Source organism: Xiphophorus couchianus, chromosome 7, assembly GCF_001444195.1.
Source record: "Xiphophorus couchianus chromosome 7, X_couchianus-1.0, whole genome shotgun sequence".
Classification (NCBI taxonomy): domain Eukaryota; kingdom Metazoa; phylum Chordata; class Actinopteri; order Cyprinodontiformes; family Poeciliidae; genus Xiphophorus; species Xiphophorus couchianus.
The window spans coordinates 5,126,193-5,144,890 of record NC_040234.1 but is presented as its reverse complement, the minus strand read 5'-3'; the positions used below and the strand labels follow the sequence as shown (position 1 = coordinate 5,144,890).

Genomic DNA, 18,698 nt, shown 5'->3' with positions numbered 1-18,698 from the left:
CTGAACCATGTTGGACCAGAACCCTGTAAGGTCTCAGTTCTTTACATCGGGATAAGTCAATGAAACGCCACCAACTCTATAATAAAAACAATCTCTTTATTTATTGTAGACATGGAATGATCAGAAGGCGAATCCATTCACTTTTAAAGAGCATTATGGCTTTTTACCTAGAAATTAGATATAGTGGGATAAAATGGAAGCAGAAATTCTTCATGATATGGCATCTAAAGCTGACAGTTCATATCAACTGGACCCAAACACAAATAAATAATACTGTGTTTTAATATGAAGCCTCTAATTTATGCTGGGGATTAGCTGATCAGTTACTGGGACGGGTTTGGATTATTGTTAAACTGTTTGTTCTGTACAGGTGCTTTATGTTTTTATGTGTCTTAAAGAAGAAAGGATATTGTCTTGTCTGAGTTTAAACAGGCTGTGTTTGTAAAGTTTCACAGCCTCCTTGCTTAAAGAAGAAAAGATGAGCGCTTCGTCCGGTCTCCTTAGGCTCTCCTCATGCCACGTGCCATCAGGCAGGCGAACACCGTCATCACCATCTTAGGTTTGACCTCCACCAGGTCCTCGGGCAACGCGTACACCCGGGCGCCGATCTTCCTGGCCATGGAGATGGCGTACCTGATGACACAGTGTTACAGCTCAGGTTAGATGAAACTCAGGTAGGTGAAACTGGAGCTGTTTCTGTTTTCTGGTCTAAATCCACTCAAGTGAAGCTTGGTCAAATATCTGAAGCGCAAAACTTGTGTTCATACTTTGCGTTGTTGAGTTTCTCCTCCTCCATGAGGTCTTCGGTCTTCAGCAGGTCGTATCGGATCGATCCGGGCTGGATGGCGTCGATCAGATCCAGAACCGGCATACTGCTGCTTATAGACTTGTCCTGCACACACACACACACACACACACACAAGTCGTTCAATGGAAATGTTCAACGTCTACAGCATTTATGTGGTGAACAGCACCACCAGCTATTATAATACTTAAAAAGAAACTCGATCTTCATACTACAGCGTCATGTTAAGGACCTAAAGGATGACTTGTTTGGGTGATTTACCTTAAAGCTGGAGATAGTGCCTTTCCCTGCCTCTGTGAGTGTTCCATTGACCCAGGATACGATGGTTTCGTCCACAACCTTCTGTCCATCACCCAGATCCTCCAGGATGTTCAGGGTGTACCTGAGGAAGAGACAGATGAAGGTGTGACGCAACAACCAGTGGAAAGATGGTACCCCTAGTTGAAGATGTGTAAAAAGCTTAGCGATGATGCCACAAACCAAACCCTCATTCTGCTTCATTCTGTGGATTCCATTTGAAAAATCATTGTTGCAACGAAATCGCAGGTGGCACAAATATTGACACCAATGTTGTCAATAGTTTGTTCCACTTCTATTTAAAAACAGGGCAGCAACGAGTCTCCTATATAACACTCTTATGATCTCTGTAGATAAGCTAATCCTGGCTCCTCTTTTGAAGTTTTAGGACTGATTTGGATAAGGCACATTTCCTGCCTGGTGAAGCATTTTCCTAGTAACCCTGCCATGGATTTTCAATATTTATCCTGTTGTTAGGTCAGTTTTTGGCAGAATCCCACTGAATTTACTGGTATTTCATAGAGTTGATCATACCCTCCACTATAATAAGGATCCCATGGCCTTTGGAAGGCAGACAAGCCTACAGCCCTGGACATAAACTTAATATACAGAGTGCTATTTAGATTAACCTTGTGTACCAAGATAAACAAGTGTCCTATTCCAGCCCAGTGACTGGGGGCTAAAAGAAATCTCCATGAAACGTCCAAGAGTACTGGAATATTCAAGCAGTAACAACAAAAGCTAGAGTTACTTCAGGAAGATCAGGCTATTAATATTTAGGTTGGATTTTCTCAAAATGGCCGTGGTCTTCGATAAATCACTGGACACGCAGACGGAACATTCAATGAACATGTGTTAGAAGAAAATGGGAATGAGAAGTTACCTCCTCATGAGCTGCCAGAGCAGAGCGAGGGTGAGGGTTCGGTTTCCTTCATTCAGGTCCTGACCCGCGATGCCAACCAGAGAGAACTTGGCCTCCTTCTTGCCCAGCTCCACTGCATAGTTACAGTTCTCCAGCTGGAAACCAGAACAGCAGGTGGTTAGTTCAAGTCCAAGGACAGAGAGAAAGTCTTCAAGTCAGAAGTTTCCTGCTGTACCTTCTTCATGTTGCTGCCCAGTTTAGGGTAGGGAGGCTTATTGACTCTGTCCCAGTCTACTGGTACTTTGATCTTCTCATACAGCTGGAAGATGACGAGGGCATCATCAATGTCGCTGTAACACAAACACACACACGCACACACACACACACACATACACACACACACACACACACACACACACACACTGTCCATTAGTCTCTGTGGTTCTCAGCAGGCTACAGGTGGATGTCTAACAGAGCTTTCTTACGCGTAGAGATGATTGACACGAGGGTTGACACCAAGAGAGTTCATCCAGTTCCTGAAGGTTCGCTCCTCCCTGGTTTCACCTGCAGGCAAAAACTGATCAAACCTCCATAAAAAAATAACAAAGTCAGAAACGACAGAGGAGACCCGGCTCTAGTTTGGAAGATGTAGACGAACCTTCGATGGAGCTCCAGTCGATGTCCTGGTTCTCTGGCTTCTTCAGAGCTGGGTACTTATTGAAGAGATTGGCAACAAAAGCCAAGTTGAGCTTGGGGTTGCCACGGACGACGTCGGCGGGCATGACGAACTGCCTGCAGCCGAGCTTGTCGGCCTGGTCCAGCATGCATTCGGCCCTCTTCAGGTCCTCTTTCTCCTGCAGAGACGTGAATGTAAGTCCGGGGCGTCAGGAAGGCGGGACTTCTCTCCAGAACAAACGATTCTGATTGGCCGATAAAGTCTCACCCTGATTCCTGACATGTCGATGGCGATGGCAGGAACTCCATCCTCGTCTCCTTTGGGCGCCACCTGGTTCAGGATGTTGTAGTACGCCTTGGAGTCCTGGAATAAACCCGATTGAAGAAGTTAACCCAGGCTCAACAACAACTACAAGCTAGCTTATTTAGCTTTTAACACATGGATTGTATGACCCATTTAGAAAACTGTCAGCATCCCATTTATAACTGATACAGAACATGAGTCATTTTCCTTCCACCTTCACTACTTTGTGTCAGTTTACTATATAGAATCCAGTGAAGTTGTGGCATAACAAAATGCAAGAAGTTTCATAAACACTTTTGCTAGGGAGTGTGTATGTGTGCTTGGAGCAGATGTTTACGTCGTCACCTTGATGTCGGAGTTGAAGTTGTTGATCTTTCCACAGCCGGCTTCCTCCAGGTGATAGTTGGCCCAGCGCAGCAGCAGCTCCTCCGGGGAAAGCTTCATGAGGTCCTCCAGACTCTCACCATCCCGCAGCAGAGCGATCAGTGCTGCACACGCCAGTAAAACCATTACAATTATACCTCTGATTTTTCTGCACAGGCCGAAGACTTGGAAGTCTGCACCATGTTTGGGTGCTTTCCTGTCACAAATCTTCTGAGTTTAAGTCTCGGCTCTATCCGAACACCCACCTTCGTTCCTGCTGATCTCGATGTCGGCGAACAGGCCGATCTTGATGACCTGCCACAGCAGGCCGAGGACCAGGTGCTGCCTGCCCTCCTTCAGGTCCTCAGCCCCGATGTTCACCACGTGGCAGCCGATGGCCGACGCAGAGTTCAGAGCCAGGTTCAGATTCTCCTGTTAGACCCAAACGCGGCAACGAGCAGATTCAGCGGCCATGCAGACGACCTGCAGGAACGGTACAGTTTGCAGTCGTAGACGTCTCACCTGGACGGTGAACGGGGTGAGCTTCTTCTTGTTGATGGTCCTCTCATCGATGGTGTCTGGGACGGAGAGGTTGATCATTTTGCTAACAGGAGAGATGGAGCAGATTTAGGCCAATGAGCACGGTTGCAGTCGCTTGTTTTTAACCCACCTCTGACGGAAGGTGGGTTAGGAAACTGAAAGCGTTTAGAGTGGAAGTTACCAGAGGACGATCCCGTCTCCCATGGCGGTGAACAGGTCGTTGTTGTTGGGATCCATCGGAATGACGTGCTTACAGTCCGGATCCTTCTCCAGAGCTTTGTTGATCCAGTTCACAAAGGCCACCTTCTCCTCCTCTGTGGACCAAACAAATCACACCTCGTCAGATCCCAGGTCGTCGCGGGATCAGAAGAGACTCGCGTCAAAACACTCAGCAACACACTCACTCACACACATTCAGCTTTAGGCATTCATTTTCAAAATGTTTTCAATCAATTTCATCATCTGTCGGAGTCTGATTTGATGCAGACCTGGCAGAATGTGTAAGAACACTGAAAATAAATGAACCTATACTGTATCCCTCTTGGAAAATCCAACTTGAGTTTATTTATTCAGTGGGAGGGAAACGAAATTGTTTTCAGTTGTGCCAACAAAATGGTCAAGTTTGCAGATGTTGTGCACTGTGTGTGAACCTGTGTGTGGAGGACATGGTGAAACATTAGAGCCGCATTTTGTTGTCGACTAACTTCTGCTCTGTAAGTCAAATAAATCTTGTGAATTTTAGATTTCGAATTGAAATGTGTGAAAGATTACGTACAGTAGCTAGTTTTGTTGACTTTTTGGTAATTGTGTCACATCTCTAAGTATTAAGCAAGGGAGGGTTTTTAAGTTAGCACTTAAGTGAAAGAAGAGAAGGAGGGAGTGGGAAGCATTTCTTAGGGTATTTAGCTGCAGGTTTTAGTATCATGTGCTGCACTCTGAGTGAGGAGCTCTTTTGTTTGTTTTAAGATATTTTTTGGTGGCCTGTATTTGCCAGTAATCCGACAGGAGGGGGCAGAGAGAAGGAGGGAAACAGACGTGAGGCAAAAGAACCGAAGACGGAAGTTGAATTCAGGAAAACCCACGTCCAGGAATTGAACTCGCGCCGCTAACCACTGTGCTAGCGCCACGCAACGCCCCGACTCTTGCGTATTTTCTCGGCGGACTGACTTGCACTACTTTACCTTTTTTAACAGTAATCTTACAGGAAGAGGGGGAGACACGCGCTCTAAGAACCCGCCACGCGACAAACTGCTCTTCTGTTTTTTCAAGGTAAATATTCATTTTAAACCAACTGTCCGCTCGCCATGTTTGAGGACCGCGTTTTCTCGAATTGCTCGAGCCCCGTTCAAACTGAATGCTTTGACGGGACGTTTAATAAAATAAAATTCATGGAAACTGAATCAAGAATTGAAATTGTACATGAAAATATTTTCACTTGATAATGTGAGTGAAAACGCAGAAAGTGGGGCTTATTCGACTTGGTGAGGAGGACAATTTAGCATCTTGTAGGATAATTGTTTGGTTTCCGTTACAGTATCGTGTTAAAACAAACAACACAATTCAATATTAATGAGCTATCAGAACTTAAAGGACAACATTTAGACAACTTGCCTCTTGTTGTTCAATTAACTTGATGATATTCAAATTCTGAGTTGAAACCAAAACAGTTTTCTTGCTGATTTTTGCATTTTCAAGGCAGAAGGTGAACCTCCATTTTCAAGTTAAGCCACCTTCAGCTGTTTTTACCTGAGTATGAGTGCTGCGTGCCGGACTGCTCCGACGTTCCTGCCACGTTGCAGATTCCTTCCTTCTTGTTGATGGCCTTCCTGAAGGTCTTGGCCACCTCCGTGCTCTTCAGACCGTGCACCATCTGGACCGAGGGGACAGAACAGGAGACATGAGCTTGTCTGAACACCCGTCGACTGAGGCGACGTCTCCGTTGGACCCAGCTGACCTCGGTGAACTCCTCAAAGGTGAGGCTGTTGCTGGTTCTGGTCAGCTCCTGGACCATCTCCCGGACCTTGTATCCGGGCAGAGCCAGGTTGGCGGCCCTGAACAACTCGTTGAGCTCATCTTTGCTGATGAACCCGTTGCCGTCCACGTCTGACGGAGAGACGAGAAGGTCTCTTAAGTGTGATGCTGTGTATATTTTACAATCTACAGATCTGTTCTTAAAACTGAAGCAGCTGCAGTTCAGAACAACCGTCCAGAGGGCCTGGTTGTTGAGAAAACCAGCAGCAGTTCCTCATTGAGCCTTCCTCTATCAGAAACACAAGAGGAAATGACAACAAAGACAATTCTCTTACCAATTTTGGCGAAAGCTTCTCTGAGTTCCTCCAGCTCCTCGGCAGAGATCTTTGTGGCGGCCATGTTGGCAACTGGACCCTAAAACTGACCCAAGAAGAGACAAAACGTTTCAGTAAGGAGGGAGGTGGCTTTCAGGCCAGAAGCAACATGATCAGGTCTTCTAATTTAGTGAAGTGATGCAAAGCCTTCAGAGTTCTCACTTTTGCCACTCTGAAACTTCCCCCTGCTGCAGCACTTCCTGTCTGAAAAACAACCACTTCTTTATATCTCCTTGCTGTACATACAGGCAGCAAGATCTGCATGGTAACCTGCCAGTTCCTACTGGACAGGCAAAGCAGACGAACTCAGATCTTCCCCTAAACGGGTCAAGTTAGAAGAACGCCGGTTTATGGGCTGGACTGAGATTTGTTTTTTTATTCTTATTCTTTTAATAACACAACCTTTCCGTCTCCAGTGAGAAACAAGAACACTCAACAACCTCTGAGAAAAGCTTCAGCAACAACTTTCACAATTTACTGTCAGAATAATCACTTGCTTGGTCACTGCAGGGTTTTACAGCCATGTTTCTTAGGCTGTGATGCAAGTAGCACCGCTTGGGTTGCTTCTTGTGATAGTCAGAAAAATGTGTTTTTAGAATCAGTTTAAAATATGAAGCAAATTAGCTGTAATTTAAAACAAAAAGCAGTGAAGGAAGGCTAAGTGTAACAAACAAGCAGATGAACCCAAAGAGTCGGTTTCAGCTAATGCTACGTCGCATTAGCTAACTGGGATTAGCCCTGCTAGCTAAACACTAAAGAAGCAAGTTAAGAAATATAAGTTGTGCATTTATTGATGACATTAAAACTGTGAGTAGTGGGAAAAAAAAAAAACTTTAATCCAGCGTCAGTCAGTAGCAGATCATAATTATAATAAGCTAATAATTCCTACTTCAGGCAGTCTTTCTGTTTCTTTCTTTCTTTTTTTTTTTACTTGATTCTGTTTTTAATATTTTGTAATCAAATACAAACTGAGGTCAGCAAACAAATAAGATCAGACTTTCAAAAAGAAAGTTTGAACATCGACAGCAGCAGACGGTGCTGGCGTCTTTCCAGCCGGTCAAAGATGCAGGTGTTGCAGTCTTGGCCAGTGAAGGTCAGACAAGCACGCCGAGTTTGTGGGCTTCGATCTGCAACAGACACTGGAGCGTCACCGTATCGCTGCAGAAAAGTGGAAGTGGAATAGCTGACATTTATTTGTTTTTTCTGGTTGAGCTCATCTTCTAAATCAATGGGTCTGAGTAAGGATTTTATTCAGTCACTAGCTGTGAGTTGGCCAACGATTATTAGCTAATTCAAGAAAGAAACCATCATGAGGCTCAAACAGGGAAATGAACATTTTGTTTATTGTAGCGAAGGACGAATGACCAGTTATGAGGATTTTCGCCACGTATAAACACACGTTTCTTACTCAAGCGAAACCGTTCATAAAGTTCATAAAAGGTGTTTTTGTTTCTCTAGAAAACGGGAAAAGGTCAGTCCAGTGACATTTCATGTGCTTTAGCGACGATCACATGACATGCAGGACATTTTATTTCAGGGTGTGATGATTCACCCCGGTGTGTTCGCGGACTTTGAGCTCGTTAGGCGTCAGTGATTTAACTTCCTGCTCCTCCGCAGATGAAATAATTTTTTTAAAAAAGACGGTGAAACTTTAAATCACTTCACACTTGAAGGCGTTGCTCCTATTTTGATTCTCAATCAAGCCGTTCTTTAGAGACGCAGCTAAACTGCTGCTGCACTGAAGCTAGCTACACACACAATCACTGGATTGACCTCAGTGTTTGCAGTTTGTGTTCATGAACACCTCACTTATTCAGACCATCAACACCCACTGAGGACAGAAACAACAAGCCTCAGACAGAGAACCGTGTCTTGTTCCTTCCGGCGGTTTATTGAAACCCAGAGCGTTTCTTTGGACCGGTGGCGGCTTGGATGGTTCACACAAGCAGAACTGATTTTAGATCAGTAAGAGGAAGTGCTTCTATCTGTTGAAACGATATCCTGTTAAAACATCGCTGTCAGAGCGCCTCTGTTGACATTTTTGTATTGTAAGAGACATTTTAGTGTATAACATGAGTTAGCAAGATGCTAAATAGACAAAAAAGAGAGAGAACTAATCATAAAGGATTACAGCTATGGTGAAGTCCTGTTGCTTTTGAGTCACATGGTTTCCTGTGCAGACTGAGTTTGCGGACAGGTAGATGTTCAAACAGCAGTAAAAGGAAAGTAAATTATATATAATGTGGCAGTGGAAACGGGGAAGTTGTTTCTTGCAGCGTACAGCAGATTGGAAGCAGAAATGAAACTTGGCTCTGCTAAACTGAGAGCCTGACCTGTTATTTATGCTGTTTTTCTTGTCACTCGCCAAAACGTTGCCAAAACGGTAGACAACTGCCTGACATTGAAAGTGTGAGATTCACCGATTGTGGCTTATCTGCTGTTTATCTCCTGTTTTTACATGCAGCGCAGCCTGAAGAGATTTCTATCGGCTCTTAAAAGCATCTGCTCACGTTGCTTAAAACGTCCTTCCTGTGTTGCTACGAATCGTAATTATTCTGCAGTAAATTCACACCTTTTTTTTTTTATGTTCTCACCTTTACATTAAAAAAATATTCATCCTGCGTCTCCTCCCTGTGCATGCAAAACCCCAAACATGAGCATGTTATGTTCATTTGTCACTTGTCATCGGAAGTTTGTTTGGTTGTTTCTGCCGAAGAGAGTTTTTCATGAGGTCCGAAACGTAAAAGGTTGAAGTTTATCTCAGGAGGCGTGTCCCTTGTTTTGAATTTTCTATATTTGATAACAGTTTGACGCTGAAACAACAACAGGTTGCAGGAGCTCAGATTTTGGATCAATAAAGTTAGTTTGCATGTTCACAAGAGACAGATGTTACTTTCAAATCAGGCCTTTATTTTCACTTTGACGTTGGCGCTCGTCTCCAAGAATATTTGGCTCAAGACAGAAACGTTTTTTTTCCATGAAACTGAATAAGAAGTGACTACTAACACTTCCTTAGATCAACATTACAATAAAATAACACCGACATTGTTTGGGCGATCTTTTAGATTGAGACAATTGTGCTTTTAAATCATTTTTCAATTATTGTCTTTTTTAAGGACCAGGCAGCAGGGGGAGCTAACATTAGTAGACTCCATTAAGGCACCACAGAAGAAGAAAACATAAGTCTCAAATGAGATGTCTCTTGAGTTTTGGGCGATATTTTTATTTTTTTTATTTCAAACAAATACGCGACTGTTTTCAGAGTGTTTTATATCTACGTGACGCCTCTCCTGCCTCAGACTGCAGCTAACACTCTGCACCTGTTTATTTCTTTAACCTGCTTCCTGTCTTAAGGAATCAGTGAAAAAAGGGGGGAAATTCTTCAGGAAACGACTTGCAACTGGAATCCGTCTTCACCCCCTTTTTTTGCACCATTTCTTGCAGAAAAAAATCTAATATTTGAATCTGCATGTCAGCCATCAGTCCAAGCAGCAGAGGTTCAGTGTGCAGAAAACTGCATGAATTACAGCAGTCAGCTTCCAGACCGGGCCACACACGTGTTTACGCATCCGGGTCAGGTCGTCTTATAAGAAACAAGAAGGCTTATTAATCATAAATCAAATGCTGATGTTTCTGTTAGGCCCACGCTGCCTCAGAGGGAGTTTTTTCTTTTCTTTTTCTCAGTTGATGCGAGGCCAACCACAAACTTCCTTTCCCGCTAACTGCAGCGCTTCGAGCTGCTCGTTCCTCTCCTCCATCTGCCCTCGTCTTCTTACTTAAACACGAGCAGCGGCTGAATCATTTAAAAATGATGTCGTCGCTGAGCAGTTTTCCAGTGTGTCGTGTTGTGCACGAAAGCAGTTTCTTTAAAAATGTCAAAGCAAATAATAACTAATTGTGCAGAAAGTCAGGATAAGGAGGACAGAAAGTCACATATACTCTAGAGTTTCCACCCTTCTCTGCCGTTTCATCGGAGGAGTTATTTCCTCCAAATTCACCTGATACCTGAGCAGACACCCAGACGGACGCGAGGCAAACCTGATCCGATCTCCGCCACCTTACCTGAGAGACGAGGCGAGGGGGTTGGAAGGTGAAGCGGGTGGTTTTTCTGTCCGTCCGGCTGCTGTCGCTGCTCACCGCTCGACAGGCTCTGAATCGGCTCGGTCTGAAGGGGCCTCGGCTCATCTATTCAAATCTACGAGGAAGGAAGTGACATGCGGCACTTCAGAAACAGGAATCAAAGAGCTTTTGTCTTTATATGGCAATGCGCGCGGGCCTCGAGTTCAGGTGACCTCCGCAGTCGGTTTTGTGGGGCTCTGGTGACAACATCTCACTGCTGGTGCATGTCTGAAGATTAGAATGTTGTGTAAAAAAAAAACGGGTAGGCATGTCGCAATAAATCAATGAAATGCGTCATAAATTAAAACGAAGTCGATGATTTCCATTTGCACGACTTTTCGTTTTTCTTTTTTCTCGTTTTCTACCAGACACTGGATGATAAAAGTCTTCGTTCTGGTGTTTTGTTCCCAACTATCCCTTTGCATTTGAAGGACAATTTTGTTTACAGAGACGCCATAATCCACTTTATTTTATTTGTTGTTCCTGTTTTATTTTGGATATTTACAATATTTTCCAGTTCCAGTGTTAAGTTTTCATTAGAATAATTTTTTTTTTTTTGATCTTTGAGAATGTGTTCTTGCATTATGATGCCTTTACCTTTTATTACTTGAAAATGGTCTCAAAACAACATTATCATCGTTTATTGCGATAACTTCTGATACAATTTATTTTCCAGCAAAATTCAGGCCGGTATGACGGTTCAGTGTTTCTTGCCTGTCATTTCATAAAGGGAAATGGTTGTTTTATTGAGATTCATAACACAGAGAGTAAAATAGATCAAGCTTTTTTTGTGATTATTATTATTATTTTTAATGATTATGGCTTACAGGTAAATAAATCCCAAACTTCAGTGTCTCAAAAACCTAAAACATCACATTTAGATCAATGAAAAACTGAAAAATATCTCGAGGAAAAATGTCAGCCTTCTGAAAGGTTTGTATGTTTCTCTGCACTCAGTACCAGGTGGGGCTTCTTTAGCAGGAATTGCTGCATCGATGCAGCGTGGAGGGGACCAGGCGTAATGGAAGCCCAGGTCGCTTTGATAGATTTTCTTAGTGAATTTTGGGTTTTCATGATCTGCGAGTCAAAATCAGAAGAATCACAAGAAATGCATGTTTGGAATAAATCATTCTGCATTATTTCCATTGCAAATGTGCACAAAACCTTGTCAATATTTTTGCTAGAGTCACAATTGCAGAGTTTGCATTGAATAAGAAATGCAATTGAAATCACATGTGAATAAGTTATTCAAAAACATGGCACAAAATCATCCTCCAATGCTGCATTTGCATGCAATATAAAATTTCTTTTTGAGAAATACTAATATTTTCTTTCCCTGATGCCACTTGGGTTTGACATCTGGCTGTTTTATATTTCAGTTATATGGAAATAAAATGATTTATTTTATAAATAATATTATATTTATAAAATGTAATGTTTAAAAATATAAAACATATTTTTGAATATAATGTTTTATATAAAACATTATAAACATTTACGTTGTCCCGTCTAAACGGATGGCATCTGTGCAGAAATCTGAAAAAGCAACATTTTGATTCTAAAACTAATTTTTAAAAAAAAAGATAGAAAGAAAACAGTAAACAGAAACAAAGAACGGTTAGATGAAACTTTAGATGGATTACGTACAACTGGGCGGATGTAGGGGAGGAGGTGTGAGTTTGTGTCATCTACTGGTGAATAGATGAATAAAGACATGATTGTAACCATGGGAACAGAAAGGTTTAAAAACTGTCAGTGATTATTTATATTTTTTGGTCAAAAAAGCCAAATAGGTATTTATGATTGCAGTGTGTTACGTTTCTGTATTGTTCACTGCTGCTAGTTTACCAATTTGTCTTGAAGCACTTTGTGAAAACATGCTATGGAAACGAAAATCATACAGTATGAAAATGTTGTGCCAATAAACCAGTGAAGGTTTACATGGTAATTATATGTGAATACTGGCGTCATGTCTGCTGCTGACATCTGGTTCCTTCAGATTTTTTCCCAGATACCCCCTGCTGTCGGACCACAACCTCTTATTATTTCCATTTTTATGTTTGTTCAATTCTCTGAATAAAACTTAAACAAAACAAACAAAATTTGCCATGTTCACTGCAAAAATACAAAATCTTACCAAGTATGTTTGGCCTGGTTTCTGCTGCAAATATATTAGTACATGTGAAATAAGAAAAATGTAACTTACAAGTAACTTTTCAGCAAAATATAGGAGCTTGTTTGAAGTGAATAATTCCTTAATATTGATGGAAACAGTTCTAGTTCCATTAGTAGATGGAACTGTCAATGGTTCAGTTGCAGCTACATTTAATGTCTCTTTGGAATATAACTGACTGTTTTTTTAATGACGTCATTAAAACGTCATTAAAAAACTGATAGGCCACTTCCTGGATGATCCACCAGTTCACCTTAAGAAATGCACCAAGGATGGAGGTTCCCTTTGTCGTCACATAATTTCTAGATTGCGTTGCTTTCAGTGTGGTTATTAAGTGTGATTTTTTTTTCTTTTTTCAATTTTTTGCTTCTGAATTAATTAAATGTGGTGACGTACGCAAAAACTGTTAAACACAGTCGTGAACCACAGCTTGCTTCCCTCGGAGGGCAGAAGTAGTCAATCACATGTTGATGACGTGCAGGTAAACAAAACGCAGAGCCAATCAGAGGGCGGAGGCTCGGTCAGCTGACAGGTTGTGGCGTCACCTCAGACGCTGTGTTGTCAAAATGGCAGGACACCACCACCACTTCTCTCTGTGCTTCTGCGACTTGATGAGGTACACATGCTCTGGTTTTTACGAAAAATATAGCATTATATAGAAAGAAAGTGTCGGAGAGAAATACATTAATTTATTGCTTAAAATTTAATTGAGGGGGCAGTGCTAGGTTTAGCCTAGCGTCTAGCAGGCTAACGTTAAACTGAAACGGGATTTAAACCGCTTCAGGTGAACTTCCGCCCTGCTCTCAGCTCTCCGTCTCCCTCCGCCGCAGGTTGCTGTGGTCCCTGGTGATGCCCTGCGTCTACCTCAGCCTGGCCCTGACCCTGCTGCTGCTCCTGGTTCTGCTGGGGCTCCGCGCGTGGCTGCAGGGTCGCCGCAAGACCCGCCGCGCTCAGGACGGCGGCCCGGCTGTGGCTTTCTTCCACCCGTACTGCAACGCGGGAGGAGGCGGGGAGCGGGTGCTCTGGTGCTCCCTGAGGGCCCTGATGAACCGGTAACCCGGAGCTCCGGAATAAACCCCAGCCACGTCCGTTTCTCTAAATAATATCTGTTCCGTCGCGTCACTGACGGGGAGGATTTGAGGCTGAATTAAAGATTTCTGCGGCTCAGCTGGCAGCTCGCGCGCACAATGTTCAGAGGCGACAGTCGCGAGTTCGATTCCCGGCATTTCCTCTCGCTTCTCTCTAGTTCCTGTTTCCCTGCTGTTCCCTCCATAAGTGGCTACTAGAGAACCAAGAAACCTTTAAAAAGCAAAGGTTTAATTGTTTACACAACTGGTGATAAGAGCAAACAAAGTCTGAGTGACCTGCGTGTCGACGTGGCCCTCTGCAGCACAGCGCCCCACGATCACGTCCCATAATCCTGTTAAAGTATAATAGTCTTTTTAAAACCTCAGTAATGTCCAGTTTTCAACCTCCATATAGTGGTGGGCCACATAGACTTGAAGTTTATCCCGATATTTTATGGTCCTTTTGTGATAACGGTAAAATTAATAAGATTATTTCTTTTTTTAGGTATCTATATATTATATATATTATAGAGAAACACAAATGCTGCTCTAGAAAACATTCCCATTTGTAATGTGCTTCTTTAGGACACTAGTGAGAAATTAGATCTGTATCACTAAACTGCACACAGTCACCACATTTGATCATATTTATAAATTTATTGTTTATTTTTGTTTATTGTTCTGATTGAACAAACAGTGGACAATATAGTAAAATTAACAATCTCGACAATATGGACAGTTTTGTTTGGTTTTTAAACATCATTAATTGGAATTTATCATAACAATAAATTCTTATAAGAAAGTTATCACAATAACTGATTAGCGATACGATAAATGCCCACCCCTACCTCCACAGAGTCAAAACATTTAGTTATGATCTCATTTTTTTAGTTATGATCTCATTTTTTTAGTTATGATCTCATTTTTAAGAGCACTTTCCTTCAGGTGTTTGCTGATGGCTGTTTTTCCTCAAAGGTTTTCTTCCATAAAAGTCAGTATACGGAGAGCTTGCCTGACAGTTGCCCTGGTAACTGATTCTGCTACCTGATGCTTGATAGGTTTGTGGTTGTGCCATATACCTTCTTTTTTAGATGATGGATTGAACAGATCTCTGTTTGATAAGTCAACTCTGCCTTAAACTTCTCCCTGACCTGTCTGCTGTCTTCCTTCATCTTCCTTTTTTTAAAATATTTGAAAACCTAAAAATGGAGAACTTATGGCAACCGTTGCCTCCCCATTATTCCAGATACTCCAATGTCTCCTTTGTGGTGTACACGGGGGACAAGGGAGTGACTGGTGAACAGGTCCTGGAGGGGGCGCGGCAGCGTTTCAACATAACTCTACCCCGACCCGTCACCTTCATCTTCCTGCGTCACCGTGACCTGGTGGAGGCCGCTTCGTACCCTCACTTCACCCTGCTGGGACAGAGCCTGGGCTCCATGTTCCTTGGTAAGACATGAACGTAACACGCGTTAAGAGTTTAGAAAAAATAAAAAGATACACAGTTCAGTTCTGGTCAATCGACTAATAATCTGTGCTACTCCAAGAGTAGGTCTTTCTGAATCTTTAGGTGTTTTCTTCTTTGTGCTAAAGCAGCTAACAGAGTGTGTGTGTGTGTTTTAGGGTGGGAAGCTCTCACAGCTTTTGTTCCTGACCTGTACGTCGACTCCATGGGCTACGCCTTTACGCTTCCAATCTTCCGCTACTTGGGAGGCTGCAAGGTGGCGAGCTACGTCCATTACCCCACCGTGAGCACGGACATGTTGTCTGTGGTCAGAGAGAGGAACCCCAGGTAGAGATCACCGTTCAGTTTTACATCAAGTTTTAGTGTCATTTCCTCTTCAAAAACATACCTGGAGTCTTGCCTTGATTCTTTCATGAAGGTTTGGGAAATCCTTTAATCACTCGTGGCAACCATTCAGCTGCCACGGGTGGATGTAGATCCGTCTTCGTGACAAAACTTCTCCTAAAAAAACTGTTTGTTCGCTTATTTTTAAGAAAACTCTTGAGTGGGTGTGAATGAATGGCACAGCAGTCATAAAACCACAAACACACATTGTTGAAAAATATTCCCATCTGAAACAAGGTGCCACTTAGAAAATTATTTTAAAAAAAAATTATTATCACCAAGCCGCACACAGTAACTGTATTTAGTCATATTTTCAAATTTAGTAATATTTATCGATGCTCTCATGGAAGAAGTAGTGCAGAAAATGTCAAATATAACATTTCTGATAATGCTTGATGGTAACTTTTTACCATCAAGTTTCTTTTAAGACAAAAAAAGAAATCATGCTCTTGTTTTTAGCTTATTTTATTAGCTTTACTCGCTTACTTCCTGTTTAGAAAGAGGAGAAGCTTCTTAAAGAGAGAGAGGCGTTAAATTACAGTCAAATTTATTTTAAGTCGTAATTTATATATAGCATTTTTGTTAACAACTGAAGGTAACATAGTTACTTCATTGTGCTATAAAATGATTCTATGTGGCTGGAAAATACAGAATACTGTCCCTTTAATGAAACGTCCTCTGATTCTGAGAAGAAACTTTAACAAACCTTTAACTTCAGGTTCAACAATGCAGACTTCATCTCCAGAAACCCGGTTCTGAGCGCCCTGAAGGTGCTGTACTACTGCCTCTTTGCTCTGCTCTACGGCCTGGCCGGCTCCTGCAGCGACGTCGTCATGGTGAACTCCACCTGGACGCTGGGACACATCCTGGCCCTGTGGCGCTGCCCCAGCCGCACCAGCGTGGTGTACCCGCCGTGCGACGTCAGGGCCTTCCTGGACGTCCCGCTGGAGGGGGAGGAGGACGAAGACGAGCTGGAGGAGGGCTGGGAGGAGCTGGGGGGTGACGAGGACGGGAGAGCGGGAGTAGACAGGAAGTGCCACTCCATCGTGTCCGTGGGTCAGTTCAGGCCGGAGAAGGACCACCCGCTGCAAATCAGAGCCTTTGCCAAGCTGCTGGACAGGAAGGGGGATGGGCCCGGGGGCCGGGAGGCGCTGCGGCTGGTGCTGATTGGCGGCTGCAGGAACCAGGAAGACGAGGACCGGGTGCTGAGGCTGCGGGGGCTCTGTCAGGAGCTCGGCGTCTCGGACCGCGTCGACTTCAAGCTCAACGTTCCCTTCGACGAGCTGAAGAGGGAGCTGGTGAGCGCCACCATCGGGCTGCACACCATGTGGAACGAACACTTCGGCATCGGTGAGAACACAAGAAACGGCCATGTCTGTGTTACCATGACGCAGGTAACACAGACATGGGGAAATAAGTATTTGATACACATCCAAAGACTGCAGAGGGTGGTAGAGACTGAGAGACGGCGTAGGGATGATCTGGTGATTATTGTTTACAGTAACCAGTTGGTTAATGGATAGCAAAAATGTCTAAATAAGAGATTTTCTGTAATTAACTCTTTGAGTCTCCAGTTAATGATTAATCCATTACTAAGTTATTTGACAATTATTTCAATAATCAATTCATCACAATTAATTTGATTAATCATTTCAGCCATAGATTATTTAAGGTTATTTAATCTGATTTGGCTTGCATTAAAAAAAAAAAACAGAAAGCTGTTGTTATGAATTTTTATAGATTTTCCATATCAGCATTTTATTCTGAAGTAGTAATGAGGAAGTAAAGTTTCTAAAGCAAAATGCATAAAAATCAGAAGGAATCTAGATGACCTCACTTGGGTAATAACTATCTATGTCATATTTGTTTTCAGTGTACATGAGCTGCATGTTTCTCAGGTTGTCATCCTTAAAAAGTATCTTAAAAATATCTCAAATTGAGGCCTTGAAATTCCTTTTAAAAAGTAAGTTGGCATTAAATAATACATCACAAGTCTTAAATTTTGTCTTGGTAGAACAATTTCATCTCATATATTTTCTGTATTTGCAGGACTTTTCAGTCAGGCAAAAGTCTAAGTCGTGAGCAGACATCTTTATTGCATTCTGTAACTCAAGATGCCAGTTAGCAGGTTAAGGCTCCCGCTAACTAGCTGCTAATATACACTTGCTAGCAAGCTAACATTATTGGGTTAGTGCAAGTTTATCCCCTGTTGGCTGGACGATGTTTGCACATCTCTGTGGAGATACAGGTCTTAAATTCCATTCATGATGGTCTTTAAAAAGTTAAATTTGACCTACAGAAAACCTGGTTTCTGTCTTTAAATGATTTCATGCTATTATTTCGAAGGGTAAGTCGGGTTTTACGGTTTAGACGTCCATCCTGTCTCTGTCGTTCCAGGAGTGGTGGAGTGCATGGCCGCGGGAACCATCGTCCTCGCCCACAAGTCAGGCGGCCCGAAGCTGGACATCGTGGTGCCGCACGAGGGCAGGCAGACGGGCTTCCTGGCGGACAGCGAGGACAGCTACGCCGCGGCCATGGAAACCATCCTGGCCCTGACGCCTTTGGCTAAGCTGGAGATAAAACGCGCAGCGCGGGAATCCGTGGGGCGTTTCTCAGACCAGGAGTTCGAAGCTTGTTTCCTCGCCGCCACGGAGGCTCTGATGAATCAGATGGTGCGGTGAGGACGAACGAAGCAGACCTGGTGTCCAACTGGGACTAGAGACGGATGTCGGTACAGAAAGCAAGCAAGCTGGAATTTGAAAACAGAAGAAGCTTTCTGCTGTCTTTTTTGGAAAGCTTTTCCTACTTCACACTTTGTAACTTACACTAATATCACTGGGCGGTGATCTTATGTCTGTTTAAAACAAGCTAAGCTAACAGTTAAAGCGCAACACAGTGCCTCATTATTAGATTATTTACCAGTAAAGAAGACATTTCTAAATTAGTCAAATTTCTCTGCTTGCCCTCCGGATTTAAAACGAGATAAAAATCTCCACTCTGTACAGACTGAGAAGAAAACCTGAACATTCCCATCGATTGTTATCGATATGTCAAAATGCCTTGTGGGTCGTATGAATGAAGCCGGGTTCCAGGTCCGTATGTGGATGTGTGTTTCCTGAACTGATTAAAAAATAGTCCAGGTTTCAGGAAACTCTCTGTAGTTGTAAATTGATAAATGATTATGGTCATATTTAAAGAGGATCATCTTGATATTTGACTCAGATAGATGAATGAAAGTTTTTGCGGTTGTTTAATTGGTCAATCGTCTGGTTCTCACACATCCTCACTTCAGGATGCAG

At 42.9% G+C, this 18,698-nt stretch overlaps 2 protein-coding genes across 3 annotated transcripts; one reads left to right on the top strand and one right to left on the bottom strand.

Moving 5' to 3' along the window:
* Positions 1–77: 77 nt before the first annotated feature.
* On the bottom strand, positions 78–10,404 carry LOC114148495 (lymphocyte cytosolic protein 1 (L-plastin)). Its single transcript, XM_028023819.1, has 16 exons — positions 10,254–10,404; positions 6,153–6,237; positions 5,801–5,949; positions 5,593–5,716; positions 4,028–4,160; positions 3,829–3,910; positions 3,573–3,738; positions 3,289–3,431; positions 2,908–3,003; positions 2,623–2,818; positions 2,450–2,528; positions 2,200–2,314; positions 1,986–2,119; positions 1,067–1,187; positions 768–892; positions 78–633 (listed from the first exon to the last, which is right to left on the bottom strand). Exons 2-16 carry the CDS (start codon positions 6,214–6,216, stop codon positions 501–503), a joined length of 1,860 nt encoding a protein of 619 aa, XP_027879620.1. The 5' UTR covers positions 6,217–6,237; positions 10,254–10,404; the 3' UTR covers positions 78–500.
* A 2,571-nt stretch (positions 10,405–12,975) lies between these two features.
* On the top strand, positions 12,976–18,295 carry LOC114148162 (GDP-Man:Man(3)GlcNAc(2)-PP-Dol alpha-1,2-mannosyltransferase-like). 2 transcript variants are annotated; one of them, XM_028023205.1, is made up of 6 exons: positions 12,976–13,099; positions 13,314–13,535; positions 14,797–14,999; positions 15,174–15,342; positions 16,118–16,749; positions 17,797–18,295. In XM_028023205.1, exons 1-6 carry the CDS (start codon positions 13,050–13,052, stop codon positions 18,078–18,080), a joined length of 1,560 nt encoding a protein of 519 aa, XP_027879006.1. In that variant the 5' UTR covers positions 12,976–13,049; the 3' UTR covers positions 18,081–18,295. The 2 variants fall into 2 exon arrangements, with proteins under 2 accessions (XP_027879006.1, XP_027879007.1); XM_028023206.1 differs by lacking the exon at positions 13,314–13,535 and having other exon boundaries at positions 13,007–13,099.
* The last annotated feature ends 403 nt before the right edge of the window (positions 18,296–18,698 follow it).

Coding starts and splice junctions, on each gene's coding strand:
- LOC114148495 (XM_028023819.1), bottom strand. CDS start 6,216: ATGGCCGCCACAAAGATCTCTGCCGAGGAGCTGGAGGAACTCAGAGAA. Junction 5,717..5,800: donor CCTTTGAGGAGTTCACCGAG/GTCAGCTGGGTC, acceptor CCCTCGGTCCAG/ATGGTGCACGGTCTGAAGAG. Junction 3,911..4,027: donor GGAGACGGGATCGTCCTCTG/GTAACTTCCACT, acceptor CTCTCCTGTTAG/CAAAATGATCAACCTCTCCG.
- LOC114148162 (XM_028023205.1), top strand. CDS start 13,050: ATGGCAGGACACCACCACCACTTCTCTCTGTGCTTCTGCGACTTGATG. Junction 15,000..15,173: donor CCTGGGCTCCATGTTCCTTG/GTAAGACATGAA, acceptor TGTGTGTTTTAG/GGTGGGAAGCTCTCACAGCT. Junction 15,343..16,117: donor GTCAGAGAGAGGAACCCCAG/GTAGAGATCACC, acceptor CTTTAACTTCAG/GTTCAACAATGCAGACTTCA.